The sequence below is a fragment of the Mastigoproctus giganteus genome, chromosome 11 (assembly GCF_048544385.1).
Source record: "Mastigoproctus giganteus isolate SK-2022 chromosome 11, ASM4854438v1, whole genome shotgun sequence".
Lineage (NCBI taxonomy): Eukaryota > Metazoa > Arthropoda > Arachnida > Uropygi > Thelyphonidae > Mastigoproctus > Mastigoproctus giganteus.
Window position 1 is genome coordinate 43,000,859 of NC_143585.1, and position 20,565 is coordinate 43,021,423.

At 39.0% G+C, this 20,565-nt stretch overlaps 1 protein-coding gene across 1 annotated transcript in view; it reads left to right on the top strand.

Moving 5' to 3' along the window:
• LOC150077954 (protein Flattop homolog) overlaps positions 1-20,565 on the top strand; it is a 40,623-nt gene that overhangs the window by 9,296 nt on the left and 10,762 nt on the right. Inside the window, exon 2 of the mRNA XM_090384312.1 lies at positions 5,314-5,376. Coding sequence (XP_090240438.1) covers positions 5,314-5,376 — 63 coding nt within the window. The remainder of the gene's footprint in view (positions 1-5,313; positions 5,377-20,565) is intronic.

The window sequence follows — 20,565 nt, forward strand, 5'->3', positions numbered from 1 at the left end:
CCAGGAAAGGAGAGAAATCAATAACTTACAAAGTAAGTTATTTATTTATCCGTCTAAACTTTGTCGGAGAAGAAAACAAAGGAGCAATAGCAGAAAAAAAATAGTATCTTGAATATTGCTTTCGGCCAGCCTAATTGTACATGAGATATAAGATGTAGCATTTAAGAACATCAAAAAGTAATTGGAAGAAGGGGAATATAGTACCATTTATATATTTTCATTTAATTTTATGTAATCTGCTTTAATTTTTCAGGCACTTTTTAATTTTTTCCATTGTAACTACACCTGACAGGTCAGCACCCCTACTCATACACTTATCTAATCCATTGGTCTTTATTTCATTATGGTTGCTGGGTATTTCTGCTATTACTAGCAGTGATCTTGATCCATAACTAGCGCAATATATATATATATATTTTTTTTTTTTGTTCTTTTTTAGCCATTCTGATTTTTCACTACAGCTTATTATTATTATTAATTATACATGTATATATATATATATATATATATAACTGTAAAAATAATAAGTTACAAGACAGAGAAGGAAAGACAAAAAGAAAGAAAGGAAATGAAAATGGGTAACACATTAACTTTAGCATATGATGCAAGAAAGAAAGCTTATACAGCATTATATACAGCTTACACTCATGTCACTCATTGATCTCCTCCCTTGGTGAATTGGGAATACATTTGCACATCTCCAGTCTGTGGGGACCTCACCTTAATCCAAGGATGCGCTCATAATTATGGCTAAGGGTTTGCTTACTTCCTTTGCTGCCTCCTTTAATATAACTGGATAAGTCCCATCCACTCCAGGTGCCTTCCTTATGTTTAACTTCTACAATTTCTCCACCACTTTTCTCTTTATTATTACAAAATCGTTTAGCTCCATGTGAAGAGTTTAATAAGCTTCTATTCTCCACTTCTCTACAGAATTCCCCATATGTGAATGTAGATGCAAAATACTCATTCAGTTTGTCAGCTATCTGAGCAGGAACATCAACAGTCGACCCATTGATATCATGCGGACCAATCTGATTCATCCCCATCCTTCTAGAGTTTATATAAGCAAAGAAGTGTTTGCTGTTTTTCTTTATTATTATTATTATATTATTTTCTCCCTGATTGTGAGAAAATAAGGTAGCATGAGGCTTATGCTGCACCACCTAAAAAAAAATTTCTGAGTTACCCTGAGAGAGAGAGAGTCAGAAGTAGAAGGGAATCACCAAGAAAGAGAAGAATGACGATATCCAGCTCAGGCCCCTGGGTGTGCTAATCCCATACTCATCAGATGTAAGCCCCTATGGTTTTTTGCATTCTTTGCCAAAGATTTCTTGTAATCTGCCTTCGCTTGCCTAACCTCCTTTGTGACTTGATTACAGGCCATCTTGTATCTACCACTGACTTCTGTGTTGCCTGATAATTTATATGCATCCCATGTGTTTTTCTTCTCTGCCACAAGTCAAATTAGTTCATCTGGCATCCATTTGGGCGTAAACCTTGAACAGTATTTCTTAGTTGGTATGAAGCTTCCAAGGTTAATTCCTTGAAGCTTTCCATTTAGAATTTGCTGTTGGTAACATCATCAGTAGTTCCCGCTGCATAGCATTTAAAAATTGTCTGAGACCACTGTAGTCACCTTTACGAAAGCAAAAACCCTTCTCTTTACCTCTGATGGTAGTTACATTTTTAAGTAAATCCCATATCAGCACACTGTGATCACTGCCCCCTAGTGGTTTTGTTATGTGTAAATTCTTAATGCATGACTCTTCTGGACTTTGATCCTGCCCATTCTCCTTTACGGATCAGAAACATGGATTTGTCTCAAGCTAGATTTAAACAAACTTGAGGTATTCCAAATGCGATGCCTGCGGCAGGTTTTGGGCATCTCACTTCTTGACTGCATCACTAATGATACCATCCGCACCAGATGCCAACAGCAACCAACCATTGCCGACCAAATCCAGAAGCAAAGGCTTAGATGGTTTGGCCACGTATGTAGAATGGGCACGAACAGAATACCATCCACACTCCTTTGGAGACAACGACCCGCCCAATGGAGCATCCAATGGACCGCGACTAGGAAAACGTGGGCCAAGCAAGTGGAAAATGACTTGAAGAGCCGACATCTCGACCTTAACCAGGCCAGGACTGACGCCATGGATCGTAAAGTATGGAAGAACATCACAGAGCAAGTCCGAAACCCTGCGGCACCTACAGCAGCATACTGGTTGCGTGGCCAACCGCCTCCCCCAGCTGCCAGCTAAGGACCAAGAAGAAGAAGAAGAAGAAGAATGCATGAAGAATCACTGCTGGTAATAAATAATCAGATCACATGTATTACTCCCTCTGGTTGCCTCTTGAACATGCTGTTGTAAAAAACAATCATCCAGTAAATCCACAAAAGTCTTGCTAGTGTGCAAGTGGCCAATCCACAAGTTCCAGGCAATATCTGGGAAGTTAAAATTATAATAACACAATCTGATTTTCTTCCCCACTCTTAATCTTAATTTACTGGCCATACTGTCAATCTATTAGTCTGTGTATCCCCCCAAGTTAGCAGTTTTCTGACCCACCTAACACTGCCTCGATACTAACAGCAAATATTCTTGCATGCTTTCTATTTAAGTGTATCCCATTCCCATAGAAGCTGTCTCTCCTGTTAACAAGCACGGACCACACTAAGAAAATTTCTACCCCCGAGCCTTGCATTATCTCTCCAGGACCGAATTGATGGACAAGTCTCTCATCATATACTCCCTCCTATCATGTCTGGGCAAATTTACAGACATTTTCAAATTGATCCTTAACTCATAACTTTTTTCAACACTGACCTGCACTTGTTAAGCAATTCCACAGTTCTCTTACTCTTAATGAAGTGCCAATGTATACAACAATATCCATGAAAAGATATCATATTTTAATAGGCCCTTAAAAGATGATATCTGCTCTACAACATCATTGACTTTTGCCCATGGCAGAGATATCCTGGTCCTATTCCACCTATCCTTTTTGCACAGTATATTCCCCATGTCCCTGACAATAGGGTCACCGACAAAATGTTTACATAGAAATACCTATCTTTTCACAGGGGATCTTTGTTTGTACATGCTTTGTACAAACAAGGATTTTGTATAAACTGGGTTTGTATTAATGAGATTCTACTGTAGTAGTCGTAGTAGTAGTAATAGAGGCATGTGAGCTTATGTAACATCAGCCAAAAAAAAACCAATTCCATACAACTATTCCCTTTAAAAGTTTGTCCAGTTCCTCCTCAAATTTATTTAAGCTATCAACTTACATAATGACAGATGGAAGTTTGTTACAGCAATTAACCACCCGCTGGCTAAAGGCAAATTTGCGCACATCTAGTCTACAATTCTTGTCTTTCCTCAATTTGAATTTATGCCCCTTCAGGTTCGTAATGAAGTGGAAGAATCCCATTTCTGAATTCAGAGATCTGAAATCTGAGCAAGTGGAAGAATCCCATCAGAATTCAGCATGCTCAACCGCAAGGCCTTATACACCTCAATCAGATCATCTCGCAGGTGTCTAGTCTCCAGCTGCTGCAATTTGCAGAACTCAAGCCTTTCTAGGTAAGAGGACCCCTTCGTTCCCTTTACCAATCTTGTTTCCCTTCTCTGTACATGCTCAAGCAATTCTCCATCCTTCCTAAAATGAGGTCTTCAGACCTGTATGCAATACTCAAGGATTGGCTTGACCATTGCCCTATACAAAGGGACAATCACCTCCTTTTTCCTGCTAGCAATTGTAGAATCAAAATTTTTAGCATAAGACAATGTTGTATGCCACCATATTCTCCACCTTGTCAGAAGAGGCTGTGGTGAAAGAGGAAGGCCACATTCCATGTCTTTGTAAATAACTATGCACATAGGAGCATTAATGAAGATTTTATCACAAGTAATAACTGACTAACAAAATTCTCCCGAATTATTTCTGCAAGCCTATATAAGCCAAGGGCTAAGCAAGTAATATGGATTAGGATGCCTGAAAATATTGCACTTTAATTTACTTCCATGAATGGTCTTAGATATGCAGGAATCACATATTGAATATGTTTTTGCTCAAATAATATGCTCTGGTGTCTTTTAATGACACCAGTAGTAGTAGTAATACTTACAAAACAATTCCCTCTAAATGTTTGTCCAGCTCCTTCTTAAATTTATTTAACCTATTAACTTCCACAATGACAGATGGAAGTTTGTTCCAGCAATTGACCACCCACTGGCTAAAGGCAAATTTCCGCACATATTTTCTACATCTGTCTTTCCTCAGTTTGAATTTATGCCCCCTTAGGTTCATAATCTGAACAAGTGGAAGAATCCCATCAGAATTCAGCATGCTCAACCCATTCAAGGCCTTATACACCTCAATGAGATCACCTTGCATGTGCCCAGTCTCCAGCTGCTGCAATTTGCAGAACTTAAGCCTCTCTTGGTAAGAGGATCCCTTCATTCCCCTCACCAATCTTGTTGCCCTTCTCTGCACACATTCAAGCAAATCTACATCCTTCCTAAAATGAGGCCTGAGACCTGTATGCAGTACTCGAGGCGTGGCCTGACCATTGTCTTATACAGAGGGACAATCACCTCCTTTTCCCTGCTAGCAAAATTCCTGTATATCATTGACAAAACCCCAATACCTACTCTGGCAGCCTGTCTGCATTGCTCAGAAAACTTCATATCTGACTGCACAATTACTCAAAGGTCTTTTTCATTTTCTACCACCCTAAGTGTAGTACCACACAGTTGGTACATTTTTCTGGGTTTACTTCTACCCATATGCAGTACTTTGCATTTGTCAATGTTAAACTTCAGTTGCCACTTCTCAGCCAATCTGCCCAAATTTTCTAGATCCTGTTGCAGTAGCACACTGCCATTACTGTCATTAATAACCCTTTGTATCATCTGCAAACTTCAACATTAAGCCTGATATACCTTCATCAATATCATTGATAAATATACAAAAAAACAGTGGACCCAACACCGTACCCTCTGGGACTCCACTAATAACATTAGTCCACGAAGAGCAGCACCCATTGCACCCAATGCTAGTGCAGTATGTCAAAAATGATAAGATATTCAATTCTGTTGCATCTTTTCTTGATGACTCTGTGCATTAGCAAATTGCACTATTCACTGACCAGATATAATTAAAATATTTCTTTCTGAATAATAGAATTTTTATATATCATGTACTGACCTTAGAGTAATTTTTTGATATAATTGTGTATTGCTTAATGATAAAATGTTCTGCTTCTTTTTGTTATAATCTCTTTTTGTTTAATTCTAGTATGAACAGCATTATGATTACAAAAAAATTGGGACATGGGAGATTCCCAAAAAGTTTAGATTGGTAAGTATTTTACTAAACAAAGAAATTTTTTGATTTAGAATGAAATTTTTGTAAGACATTGTTATAAAAATAAATTAATATTGGAACTTTGATAAGTATCCATTTTAGTTAAAGAAAAGTAAGATTTCATAATTTGAATAATAAAGAAGACTGGAAATTATGTAAACTTGTCTCAACTATTATTTGTTTACTTATAAAAATAATGAATTATATAAAAGCAGTATACCACATGATATTGAGTTTGTTTTCTAATATGTTAACAGAGAAAGCAAAAATACAAATTTCAAACACAGGCAGAGGCTGATTTAATGGCTGGTGCACCAGGCGCACACCCTGGGCCCCGACTTCTGAAGGGCCCCACGCAAAACCCCAACTTCATACCCAAAACCCCAACAAATTAGTTGAACTAATATGTTCAACTATTAGTTCAAAACTTTGTGATTATTATTATGCTTTTATTAATTATATTATACATATATTATATTCAAATTTTATTGGAAATAAAACATTAATAGTACATAATATTTTTTATTTATTTAAAAAAATGATTAACATGTATTTTTATTTTCCCTGTCTCTCTCTTTTTTTTTTAAGGGGCCCAATATTTTCTTCTGCACCCGGGACCTCAACCGACCTTAATCCGCTACTGAACACAGGATGATCCAAGTTATTAAAACTAGTTGGCTATGTTTCTGAATTCTCATTTGGAATTCTATCATCAGGGTTAATGACCAATTTAATTGGATACTATGATGTGGTTACAAAGGAACTGGATGCAAAGAATAATTTTGATAACATATACTTGGATCTTAGGAAGGCTTTTGATACTGTTGCACATGGAAGACTCCTGAAAAAATTGGAACAGTGTGGCATTGGGGGAAAATTGCTGCTATGGATAAAGGGATAATTGAATGGGAGAAGACAGAGTGCGCTAATCAGTGGACACTGCTCGTCGTGGACTAATGTTATTAGATGAGTCCACCAGAGTTCAGTGTTGGGTCCGTTGTTTTTGTATTTATTAATGATATTGATGAAGATATATCAGGCATAATGTCTAAGTTTGCAGACAATACAGAGGTTGGCAGGGTTGTTAATGACACTGATGACAGTATGCTACTGCAACAGAATCCAGAAAGGTTGAGCAGATTAGCATTAGCATTAGTAGAGGCATATGATGCAAGAAAGCAAGCTTATTCAGCATCAGCCAAAAAAAAAAAAAAAAAAAAAACCTCTCCCATTTCACCCCTCCGTTCGGTCGAAATACCTGTCCAGTTGAGCTTTAAATTTGTTTAGGCTATCAACTTCAACAACAAGTGATGGAAGTCGGTTCCACCAACCAACCACCCGCTGGCCAAAGGCAAATTTCCGCACATCTATCCGACATCCGTCCTTCCTCAATTTGAATTTATGCCCTCTGAGGTGATTATTCTGAGAAAGATGAAGAATCCCATTGGCATTGAGCATGCTCAAACCATTCAAAGCCTTATACACCTCTATCAGATCACCTCGCCGGTGCCTAGTCTCCAGACTCTGTAATTTGCAAAACTTAAGCCTTTCTTCGTAAGAGCAACCCTTTGTTCCATTTACTAATCTTGTTGCCCTTCTCTGTACCCGTTCCAGCAGCTCTACATCCTTCTTGAAATGAGGCCTCCAGACCTGTATACAGTACTCAAGATGTGGCCTAACCATTGCCTTATACAAGGGAATAATCACCTCCTTATCCCTGCTAGAAAAATTCCTGTATATCATTGACAAGACACCATGAGCTACTCTTGCAGCTCGTCTGCACTGCTCAGAGAACTTCATATCTGCCTGCACAATTACCCCCAGGTCCTTTTCATTCTCCACCACTGTCAGTGTAGTACCGCAGAGTTGATACATTGCTCTGGGGTTACTGTTACCCATATGTAGTACTTTACATTTGTCAATGTTAAACTTCATTTGCCACCTCTCAGCCCATCTGTTCAACCTTTCCAGATCCTGTTGCAGCAGCATAGCGTCAGTAGTGTCCTTAACGACCCTGCCAACCTTTGTATCATCTGCAAACTTAGACATTAAACTTGATATCCCATCATCAATATCATTCATAAACACCGAAAACAACAATGGACCCAACACTGAACCTTGAGGAACTCCACTAATAACATTAGTCCACGTTGAGCAGTGTCCATTGATTACCACTCTCTGTCTTCTGCCACTCAACCATCCCCTTATCCATAGCAGCAATTTGCCTCCAATGCCACACTGCTCCAATTTGTGCAGCAGTCTTCCATGTGCAACAGTATCAAAAGCCTTTCTGAGATCCAAATATATAATATCAAAGTTATTCCCTGCATCCAGTTCTTTTGTGACTACATCATAGTATCCAATCAAATTGGTCAGGCAAGACCTGCCCTTAACAAAACCATGCTGCGTCTGAGCTATAACTGAATTCTTGTCTAGATGATCCTGCAGTGCTTCTTTAACCAGTGCCTCCATTAATTTACCTGGAACAGAAGTTAAACTAACAGGTCTATAATTACTTGTGTCAGCCTTTGAGATTACTTGTGTCAGATGGGCTGAGAGGTGGAAACTTAAGTTTAATAGTGACAAATGTAACATTCTGCATATGGGTAGCAGTAACCCCAGAGTAACTTATCAACTGTGTGGTACTACACTCAGGGTAGTAGCGAAAGAAAAGCACCCAGAGGTAATTGTACAGTCAGATATGAAGTTTTCTGAGCAGTGCAGATGGTCTGCAAGAGTAGCTCATGGTGTCTTGTCAATGTTATACAGGAATTTTTCTATCAGGGATAAGGAGGGGATTATCCCCATGTATAAGGCAATGGACAGGCCACACCTTGAGTACTGGATACAGGTCTGAAGGCCTCATTTTAGGAAGGATGTAGAGCTCCTGGAACGAGTACAGAGAAGGGCAACAAGATTAGTGAATGGAACAAAGGGTTTCTCTTATGAAGAAAGGCTTAAGTTTTGCAAATTACAGTGTCTGGAGACTACGCACCTGCAAGGTGATGTGATTGAGGTATATAAGTCCTTGAATGGTTTGAGCTCAGTGCTGATGGGATTCTTCTTCTTGCCCAGATTAATCGCCTGAGGGGACATAAATTCAAATTGAGGAAAGACAATTGTAGAATAGATGTGCAGAAATTTGCCTTTAGCCAGCGGGTAGTTGATTGCTGGAACAAACTTCCATCTGTCATTGTATAGAAGTTGACAGCTTAAATAAATTCAAGGCAGAACTTTTTTTTTTTTGGCTGATGCTGTATAAGCTTGCCTTCTTGAGTCATATGCCTCTGCTAATGCTAATCTGAGTAATGTGAAGGATTGGCAACAGGTGACCTACATGCCTTATGTGAGGCCAGGCCTACAAATTGTTTGAATGTAATCTGAAATGCTGCTTGTTTACAAATTTTGAAAAACCAAAAATGCAAAAAAGATGAAAAGATCATTGGTTAATTAAACAATATTTGGCATAAATTAACCAAACTGAGGATGGATTAGAATAAAGAGAGATGAGTTTATGTAAATTGAATGTTAATGGAAAAGAGAGAGGAGTAGTAATAAGTCATAAAAGTAAAACAAAAGCTGTTATCTGAGTGTAAAAGAAAGTGCACATAGCCCTCAAAGAATTTGCTGCTTCACACTAATGATTAGTAGGAAGTAAATAAAGCTGGCAAGTTTTAATCAAACACAGGAAAACTCAGAGAAATCCAGAAATGTTATTCTAGGAAAATACAGTACTTTGACTGATCTTTAGAAGTGAACAGGACCCTATAAGAAGTCAATCATGGTAATTCTGCATTCTGAAGTGGTCACGTAACAAAAAAGTTGGGTAGTATTAGTCACATAGTGCAAGCCCCAGGCTTTTTTTGGACTAGCCAAAAAAGAAAGAAAGAATGAAAAAGTAGATAATAAAATAAAACACAAATTGTATTCTTTCCACCTCATTTAGGTAACTATCCAGCTGACCATTGAATTTCTTCTAGCTTTCAGCTTCAACTACCTGTAGAGGCAAATTGTTCCAGTAATCAATGATTCGCTGGCTAAAAGAAAACTTCTTTCGATCTAGTCTAAACTTCCTCTGTAATTTGAATTTATAGCCCTAGGTTCTGGAATTCTTTATAACAGTGAAACTTCTGCCTTCATTCATTTTACTAACCCTACTCAGAGCCTTACAAACATCAACCAGGTCCACTGTGAAGCATCTGGTTGCCAAGCTCTGTAACCTAAATATTCAAAGCCTTTCCTCGTACAGTTATCCTTTTGCTGATTTCACCATGTGAGATGCCCATCTTTGAACCATTTTAACAAGCTCAATGTATTTTTTCAGATTAGGTCTCAATATCTGAATACAGTATTCCAAGTGGCATCTTAAAATTTCTATATACAGTGGGATTATGACTTCCTTATCTCTACAGGATATTGTTCAATAAATCATTGATAGGACACCATGGGCTTTCCTGGCTGCTTATTTACACAACTCAGAAAACTTCATATCTGACCATATCATAACAACAAGATTCTTTTCTTCCTCCACTGTTTTTAATTTAACCCCACAGAGCATAAGTTATTTTGAGTTTGCCATTCCCCAAGTATATGACCTTGTATTTTGCTGCATTAAAAACATAGCTGGCACTTTTCTAACCATTCTTGAAGCCTTTCCCCGATACAGACGTTTTGCATGCCAGTATAGAATCTGTATGGTGTGAGATAGTTGGAAGCAAAGGTATAATGAGAGTGGGAGTAATCTACATGCTAGTTAATTGGGAATCAACCCAAAGGTCGTGGGTTCAAATCCCGCCTCGGGCTTGCATCAGAGTAGTGCAAAAACCTTGGGAGGTGCATTATGGCCACAGAAGCCGATGCGCCAACAACTAACCAAAAAAAAAAATTGTGAAGATTATGATGAGAACCTTGGGGGAGGAATTCACAGACTAAAAGATTGACAGTAACCGCAGGCAGAGAGAAAAGCGATTCTTGCACTGCTTCTATTGTAACAAGCAGCAGCCTAGAGAGCAAGTTTCTGGGGACTTCAAGAGCTGCTGGGAGTCATCATGGAAGAAATAAATACATGGACTGTGTTAGGGTTAATAAGAGTAAGAACAGGTACATGTATACTTACATGTACACCAATGCTAGTAGTATCAGGGGCTCACATCTGTTGAGTATGGGCTTGGCAAACCCAGGGTCCTGAGCTGGATATCATCATTCTTCTCTTTCTTGGTGATTCCCTTCTACTTTTTCTCCCCCCCCCCTCTCTCTCTCTCTCTCTCTCTCTCTCTCTCTCTCACACAGAGTAATGCGGAATTTTTTTTTTTTTTTTGGCTGGTGCAGCATAAGCCTCAGGCTTCCTTGCACCATATGGCTAATAATAATAATAATAATAATCATAGTACATAAATTTGATGAATTTGTAGTGCGGATCAAGGCATCAAAGGCAGATATTGTTGGGATATCAGAGACGTGGTGTCACACAGATATAAGTAGTGCAGAATTGGAATTTGGGGAGTACAATGTGTACGGAAAGGATAGATAGGGTAGAAAGGGAGGAGGGGTAATGCTGTTAGTTAAAAAACACATAAACTCTAACGAAGTGCATCCAGTTGACATAGGTGGGGTTACTTCTACCCATATGCAGTAATTTGCATTTGTCAAGGTTAAACTTCAGTTGCCACTTCTTAGCCCATCTGCCCAAATTATCTAGATCCTGTTGCAGTAGCACACTGCCATTACTGTCATTAACAACCCTGCCAACCTTTGTATCATCTGCAAACTTCGACACTAAGCCTGATATACCTTCATCAATATCATTGATAAATATACAAAACAACAGAGGACCCAACACCGAACCCTGTGGGACTCCACTAATAACATTAGTTCTCGAAGAGCAGCACCCATTAATAACCACCCTCTATCTTCTCCCACTCAACCATCCTTTTATCCATTGTAGCAACTTACCCTTAATACCATTCTGCTCCAATTTGACAATAGTCTTCCATGCGCAACAGTGTCAAAAGCTTTCCTGAAATCCAAATATATGATATCAAAATTATTTTTTGCATCCAGTTCCTTTGTAACTACATCATAATATCCTATCAAATTTGTCAGACAAGACTTTCCCTTAACAAACCCATGCTGTGTCTGAGGTATTGTCTGGATGATCCTGCAATGCATCTTTAACCAGTGACTCCATTATTTTACCCAGAACAGAAGTTAAACTAACTGGTCTGTAATTACTCATGTCACCTTTCGATCCCCCTTTGTGAATTGGGGATACATTTGCACATCTCCAATCCATGGGGACCTCCCCTGAGTCCAAGGATGCTCTCATAATTATGGCTAAGGGTTTACTTAGTTGCTTTGCTGCCTCCTTTAATATAACTGGATAGATCCCATCCACCCCAGGTGCCTTTCTTAAGTTTAACTTCAACAATTTCTCCTCCACTTTGCTCTCAGTTATTACAAAATCATTAAGCACCCTGCTACAATTTGATAACCTTCTGCCATTTTCAAACCTTAATAACTCCTCATGTGTGAATGTAGATGCAAAATACTCATTCAGTTTGTTTGCTATCTGAGCAGGATCGTGAACAGTTGAACCATCGATATCAAGTGGACCAATCAGATTCATCCCCTTCTCTTTAGAGTTTATATAAGTAAAGAAATCCTTGCTGTTTTTCTTAGCATCTTTTGCCAAAGATTTCTCGTAATCTGCCTACGCCTGCCTAACCTCCTTTGTGACCTGGCGCATTATAGCCTTAGATGCTAATGCGCCATAAAACCCTAAAACAAACAAACAAAATCCTTTGTGACCTGATTACAGACTATCTTATATCTGCCATAGGCTTCTAAGTCGCTTGATAATTTATATGCATCCCATGCATTTTTCTTCTCTGTCACAAGTCTCATTAGTTCATTTGATAACCATTTAGGCCTAAACCTTCATCCATTAATCTATCCAGTTATATTAAAGGAGGCAGTGAGGGAAGTAAGCAAAACCGTGGCCATAATTATGAGAGCATCCTTAGATTCAGGGAAGGACCCCTTGGACTGGAAATGGCAAATATATCCTTAATTCACAAAGGGGATTCAAAGGGTGACAGTAGTAGATGACTTTCATCAACCGGTGAAATACCACCACTTTGCTTATTGGAGGCTTGAAGTGGTGAAACCCATGTTTAGTCTCGAGAGCAAAGTTTCCGGCCTCTCCCTCTCCCCATACTTCTCCTTCAATCCATGCACGGTACTAAGTACTATAGGTTTTGATACCTTTCGTGTTTCGGGTTTTCATAAAAAAAAAATAAATAAAAAAATAATAATTATAGACCTGTTAGTTTAACTTCTGTTCCGGGGAAAATAATGGAGTCACTGGTTAAAGAAGTGATGCAACATCGCCTAGACAAGACTGCAGTAATAGTTCAGACACAGCGTGTGTTTGTTAAGGGGAAATCTTGTCTGACCAATTTGATTGGATGCTACGATGTGGTCACAAAGGAACTGGATACAAAAAATCATTTTGATATCATATACATGGATTTCAGGAAAGCTTTTAATACCATTGCACATGGAAGACTGCTGTACAAATTGGAGCAATATGACATTAAGGGGAAGTTGCTGCAATGGATAAAGGGATGGTTGATTGGGAGACAGCAGAGAGTAGTAATAAATACACACTGCTATACATGGACTAATGTTATTAGTGAAGTCACCCAGAGTTTGGTGCTGGGCCCATTGTTGTTTTGTGTATTTATTAATGATATCGATGAATGTATATCAAGCTTAATGTTCACATTTGTAAATGATACAAAAGTTGCCATAGTTGTTAATGATAGTAAAGACAGTATGCTACTGCAACAGGATCTAGAAAAGTTAGGTAGATGGGCTGAAAAGTGGCAATTGAAGTTTAATATTGACTAATGCAAAGTACTGTATATGGGTAACAGTAACCCAAGAGAAACGTACCAACTGTGTGGTACTACACTTAGGGAGGTGGAAAATGAAAAAGACCTGGTGGTAATTGTGCAGTCATATATGAAGTTCTCTGAGCAATGCAGACGGGCTGCCAGAGCAGGTCATTGAGTTTTAGCAATGATATATAGGAATTTAGCTAGCATAGACAAGGAGGTGATTATACCTTTGTGTAAGGCAGTGGTTGGGCAACACCTTGAGTACTGCATACAGGTCTAGAGGCTTCATTTTAGAAAGGATATAGAGTTGCTAGAACGGGTACAGAGAAGAGCAACAAGATTGGTGAGAGGAACAAAGGGGGTTCTCTTACCAGGAGAGGCCTAAATTCTATCAGTGGCAGCATCTGGAGCCTTGTACACCTCGATCAGATCACCTGTGAAGTGATCTGATCGAGGTGTACAAGGCCTTGAATGGTTTGAGCAGGCTCAATGCTGATGGAATACTTCCACTTGCTGAGATTAAGAACCTAAGGGGGCACAGATTCAAATTGAGGAAAGACAGTTGTACAATAGATGTGCAGAAGTTTGCCTTTAACCAGCGGGTAGTTTATTGCTGGAACAGACTTCCATCTGTTGCTGTGGAAGTTGATAGCTTAAGTAAATTTAAGGCTGAACTAGACAAACATTTGTTGTAACTGGATGGGTGAAATGGGAAGTGTTTTTGTTTTTTTTTTTTGGCTGATGCTCTATAAGCTTGCTTTCTTGCATCATATGCCTCAACTAATGCTAATACTAATGGAATGGGTAAGTAAGCATGAATGTCTTATTATGGGTGATTTTAATTTGTCTCTAACTGATTGGAGCAAATCGGAAGGAAACTCGACATGGGGGACAAAATTGTTAAATCAACTAGATGGTTGTTATATGTATCAACATGTTAGGGGAAAGTACTAGGGAAAAGAATATTCTGGACCTCATCATCATCACCCTACTATATCAGATGGCATAGTAGGGCTGAAACTAGTGCAGGAATCAGTAACAGGAAATGATCACGGCGTTCTGTGGTGGACAATGAAGAGATGTAGCAGTAGTTAAAGCAAAGGAAAGGGGTATAATTTCAGGAAAGGAAATTACGACAGCTTAAGGTGCTACACGGCCTCTATTAACTGGGTTGATATCTCACAGAGATGAATACAATTGAATTATGGTATACCTTTAAAACATTAATCACAGAAGCCTTGAATGCCTATATACCATTAAAAAAGGACTCCACAAGCAGGATTCCATGTTGGATGAATAATGAAGTTGCCAGATTACTTGAACAGAAAAAGATGGCATGGAAAAGTTACAGAGCAATAAAAAAATACTGAAGGCTATAACAGCTATAAATTTATCTTATTAATTAATATTAATAAACTACAAATTAATATTTCCCCAGAAAAGTTTGGGCTGGAAAAGACAGATTATGAGAAATCGCCACAAAAGAGAGCAAAAAGTGGGGATAAGGAATTCTTCACATATTTAAATGCAAAGAAGAGAAGGACAAATCAAATCATACCCTCATGTAATGGATGTGGGATAGTATTAGATGCCCCAGCCAATGTTATAGATGAACTCAACAGTTACTTTGCATCATTTAACCCCAGGAGCTTACATCTGGTGAGTATCGGCTTGGCACACCCAGGGTCCTGAGCTAGATATCATCATTCTTCTCTTTTTTTGGTGATTCCCTTCTACTTTTGTCTATCTCTCTCTCTCTTTCTCTCTCAGGGTAAATCGGGAATTTTTTTTTTTTTTTTTGCTGGTGTAGCATAATCCTCAGGCTTCCTTGCACCACGTAGCTAATAATAATAATAATAATAATCAATATTTACAGAAGTAAAACCCTTTATGTGAATGAGAAATTATCAGAGTGAAGTTGAAAAATATGTAATTAATGATATTGACATTTCACATGATTATTTAATGAAAAAACGTTTAGCCTACAGGCAGGTAAGGCACATGGGGTTGATGGCATATACCCTATAATTTGAACCATTAAGGCTAATTGTGTGCACATCACTGAACTCAGGAGAGATTCATTGGATTGGAAAAGTGCCAATGTATCTCCAATACATAAGGGCGTTTCTAAGAATGTAGTGGGAAATTACTGACCAGTCAGTCTAACTTCAGTAGTAGGGAAAATCATGGAGGCAATGATCAAGGGTGGAATTTAGGATCATTTAGATGGAAATAGAATTCTGAAGGATACGCAGCATGGTTTTGTAAAGGTAAAATCATGTTTAACAAATCTGGTTAGCTATTTTGACGGGGTCACTTGTAAGATGGATTTAGGGAATAATTTCAACATTATTTAGATTTCAGCAAAGCATATGACTCAGTCCCACATGAGTGGCTATTTTATAAGCTGGAACAGGTTGGAATCATGAAAAATCTTTAAATAGCTAGCAGGGTGGCTTCAGGGCAGGAGGCAGAGGGTTGTGGTAAATGGTTAATGACTGCATGATCACAGCCTGCTAATGGTTCCTGTATTGTAAGCCTTGATGTTATCTGATAATCATCTAATAATCATTTAGTTCACTAGGTGGTAGATGACTCTCATCAACCGGTGCATTACCACCACTTTGCTTATTGGAGGTTTGAAGTGGGGCAATCCATGTTTAGTCTCCAGAGCTAAGTTCTGGTCAACCCTTCCCCATCTTTTCCATCATGCAGTATGACTGATGACTTTTGAGGTTATGATGTACATCATGGCGAGATCCAATCTTCCTTACATTTCGAGGGTACAGCTCTAAAACAGTGTTCGCAGGCCGGCCACTAGTTAGTACACTGAACCGAACCTATTGGTAACTCTTTAGGAGACTTCTGGATCAGATAGTGTATAATCCTGCTACCTCTACTCTGCCAGATAGTGACTGGAGGGAGTCCGAGTAGTGTGTATGGGGGGGGGGGCATTGTCAAGGCCACGTTATGTCAAGGATCTGGGTATATTCTTACCATGTGTACGCATATCCAAAAATTTCATTACTTCATACAGCATGTCCCCACCACTTTTTCTTACTATTGAATACACCATGAATTGTCAAACTAATAGAGTAAGCTTATCTGCGAAAAGATCTAAACCTCCCAAACACTTCCTAGTTCATTTCACAAATATACGTGGTCTCAGTTCTAATCTCACCGATGTCCATTTCCACTTGCAGTCTGCCAAACCCCATGTACTTTTCTGACAGAATCTCAATTATCAGTTAATTCAACAATTGCTCATCTCAGTTGCCCAAATTATTCACTGTATGATTCCTTTTGCCTCAAAGGTGGTACTTGTGCATATATCCATTCTGATATTCCCTGCCAGAGATTTGGCAATTTGGAATCTCCTCTGGATTAAAATTTCTTTACCTCATTGTGTCAAATTCATCTGTTGCCTCTACCGTTCTCCCAACTTCACTAATCACTTGGAGCTCTTTGACTTCCTCTCTTTGCAACTTGACTTTCTCCAGTCCAACTTTCCTAACAGTAAGGTAATTTTCATGGTGATTTTAAAGTTCACAACTCCAGCTGGATTCCGTTTTCTAGTCACACCGATCCAACTGGTCGAGATGCTGAGGCTTTTGCAATTCTAATGACTGTGCACAGATTGTTCATTTACCTACAAGAATACCGGACAATCCTAACCATACAGCCAACATCTTGATCTTTTTCTCACAAATCCTTCTAAGTACACTGTCGAAGTGAGTGGTCCTTTAGGTACCTCAGATCACAACTTAGTGATTGTCTCTTCTCCAATGGAGCCTTTACTTCATGGCTATTCCCAACCTCATATTGTTTTGCATTACAATAATGCAAAATGGGATGACCCGCGAGATTTCTTTTCTTCTTTTCCTTGGTCGGATTACTGTTTCAAAACTTCTGATGTCAACGTTTGCTCAGATCATGTCAGTGAAATTATTCTTGTAGGAATGGAATCCTTTATTCCACACTCCACTTTAAAATCTCGTCCTTTATCTAAACCTTGGTTTTCCAATAAAAATGCTAAGGCTGTTCAAGAGAAGAACGTTGCATATGTTTCCAATTCTTCAGTTTCATTTTCTGCCTACACCAAAGCTCGCAACAATTGTAAAGTGGTCAATAATCAGTCCAAACTAGGTTTTGAACAGGCTAAGAGTAGAAAACTTGCTTCTTGTCCTAATGGTAGCCGAGCATTCTGGTCTCTTGCCAAAGCTATTGGTCGGAACTTTTGCCCATCTCTGCTCCCACCTCTATCAAAACCAAATGGTTCTGTTGTCACTTCAGCCAAGGATAAAGCGGACCTGCTAGCATCCCATTTTTCTTCCAACTCATGTATTAATGATCTTGGTAAAACACCTCCCATCATTCCCAACACACTCCATTCAATGCCTCCTGGGACCTTCCGTCAAAAGGATGTCAGAAGGATTTTGACGAATCTCGATGCTAAGAAAACTCCAGGTCCTGATGGTATTTCTCCACTTGTTCTCAAAACCTGTGCTCCTGATTTTACTCCTGTACTTTGCTTCCTTTTTTCACTTTCTTATTCCAAAGGTGTTTTTCCTTCTGCTTGGAAATTTGCTTATATACAGCCAGTTCCTAAAAAGGGTAACAAGTCCCTCCCATCCAATTATCGTCCCATTGTAATTACTTCTACTCTTTCTAAAGTTATGAAGAAATCAATTAACTGCCAACTCTTAAACTACCTAGAAACCTTCCGTCTGATCAACGATCGCCAGTATGGATTCCATCAGTGTAGATCCACCGGTGATATTCTGGCTTATGTTACCCATCCATGGACAAATTCAATGGAAAAGTTTGATGATACTTAAAGAAATTGCTCTTGAAATTTCAAACGCTTTTGATTGTGCTTGGCATGAATATTTTTCAAAAAGTTTGTCCAGTTCTTTGAATTTATTTAGGCTATCAACTTCCACAATGACAAACTTCCATCTGTTGTTGTTATTTGGTTTTTAGGAGCATTAGCAACTAAGGCCATATTGCTCCGAGGATATGCAGTGGTCATTTCCTGACCTTTCCACATCCTCCGTATTTGTTGGTCACTGGCTCGAACCCTGGTCTAATCAAGAAGTGTGTGCTATGCACTGCCACTCCTGCCCACGGAGGCACCATCTGTTGTTAGGAAATTTTTAGTTTAAATAAATTCAAGGAAGAACTGGACAAACTTTTGGAGCGAATGGATGGGTTGGGGTTGTTGTTGTTGTTGTTTGGGTTTTAGGAGCATTATCAACTAAGGCCATATTGCTCCAGGGATATGCGGTGGTCATTTCCTGACCTTTCCGCATCCTCTGTATTTGGTGGTCATGGGCTCGAACCCTGGTCTAATCAAGAAGCGTGTGCTACGTGCTGCTGCTCCTGCCCACCTGGCTATGGAGGTGCCTAATGGATGGGTAAAATTAGATTTTTTTTTTTTTTTTTTGGCTGATGCTGTGCAAGCTTCTTTTCTTGCATCATATGCCTCTACTAATGCCAATATTTGCCAACTGTTTTGTGTAATTGGGTATCCAGTTATTTCTCTGACCCCCTCATTGTGTGTGATGGTAGAAGGTATGTCTTATGTCTTCTCCACTAATACTTGTGTTCCCCAAGGTTCAGTTTTTTTCTCCCACTCTTTTCCCTTGTATATTAATGATCTCCTTCTATTGACCAGAAATCCTGTCTGTATTTTTGCTGATGATAGCACATTGCATTCCTCCTTCCAGTTTGAGAAACCTTGCTCTACACAAACAGCTTCAACTTCTTGAATATCCACTACTACCAATTCCCTAAGTGCTGGTCTCCAGAAAATTCTCCAGTGGGGCAGAGATTACTTAATTGATTTCAATCCTTCTAAAATTTAGTCCTGTCTTACATCTCGCAAAAAGGATCCTTCTGCTCCTAAGCTTATCTTTGATGACACTTAGATTTCTAGACAAGATCACATATCTCTATTAGGGATTATCCTGACTTCCAATCTCTCTTGGCATGAGGACATTACAGATATTCCCCTTCTTAATTTTTGTCCTTATTGCTCCTCCTGAAACTTATATTTTGGATAATAATTGGTTAACATCTACACTGGGTTCAAAGAAAGTGCATCACCTATGAATTTTACATTTATAACCCTTTTTTTGCAATGGAATGTTACATTAATGACTAGCATCACAAATAGAAATATAAACAAAAGATATGTATTAATAATTAAGGCAAAGGTAAGTAATATTTAACAGGTGCTCTCAAAATATTCCAAAATGAGCATTTGCAACCTTTATACAACAGTTTTGGTAAACATGACAATTATGGTCGAAATGTTATCAGAAGCCCTAAATTTGCTTCAGTTTATCATTTTAAATGAAAAACAAAATGAAAAATTCACCAGGTGCAAACTAATATTTTGTTAAACTGCCTCTGGCCCTGATGACAGCAGCACACTATCGAGGCATTGACAAGATTAATTTCTGAAGATAATCAACTGATAGTTCATGGTTCCAAACACAAATTATGGCTTCCTGAAGTTCACGAAGGGTCTTTGGTTTCTTTCTGGCAACTGCAAATTCCACACAATGCCAACAGTTCTCTATAGGATTTAGGTCTGGGCTGTTTCCTGGCCGGCTAAGAGTTGCAATGGACTGTTCTTCCAACTATTTTTTCACCTATAACAAATGTAAACACATTACTGTCGAACCCCTAATGCAGAAATGAAGCTAAAGTAACTGCAGAAGTGCCTACTTACACTTTTCACCCGATGGCAGGCGGGTTGAAATGGTCTCTAATGGTTGGCAGCAATTTGCCTTCCAGTATAGCCAGGTATCCATTGGCATTTACAGAATCTTTTATAAACTGCAGGTGACCTACTCCACGATACGAAATGCACCCCCATATCATTTGGCTGGTAGGGAATTTCACTGTGGACACCATACAGTCTGTATGGTATTCTTCATCACATCTACAGCGAACCGTTTTTCTCCCATCAGAGCCATGCAGGTCGAATTTCTTTTCATCCGAGAAAATAACTGACTTCCACTGCTCGGGGGTCCATTTGACATGCTCCTTATACCAAATTAATCGGGCCTTTTTCATATTTTGTGTGAGGAGGGGCTTCTTCTTAGGATGACTGGCTACAAGTCCATTTTTGAAGAGGCGTCTTCTGATCGTTACTGCACTTGCTACCAAGCGTCTCTGTAGCCAGGTGGGTGGGAGCAGCAGTGCGAAGCACATGCTTCTTGATCAGACCGGGGTTCGAGCCCATCATCCACCAAATACGGAGGATGCGGAA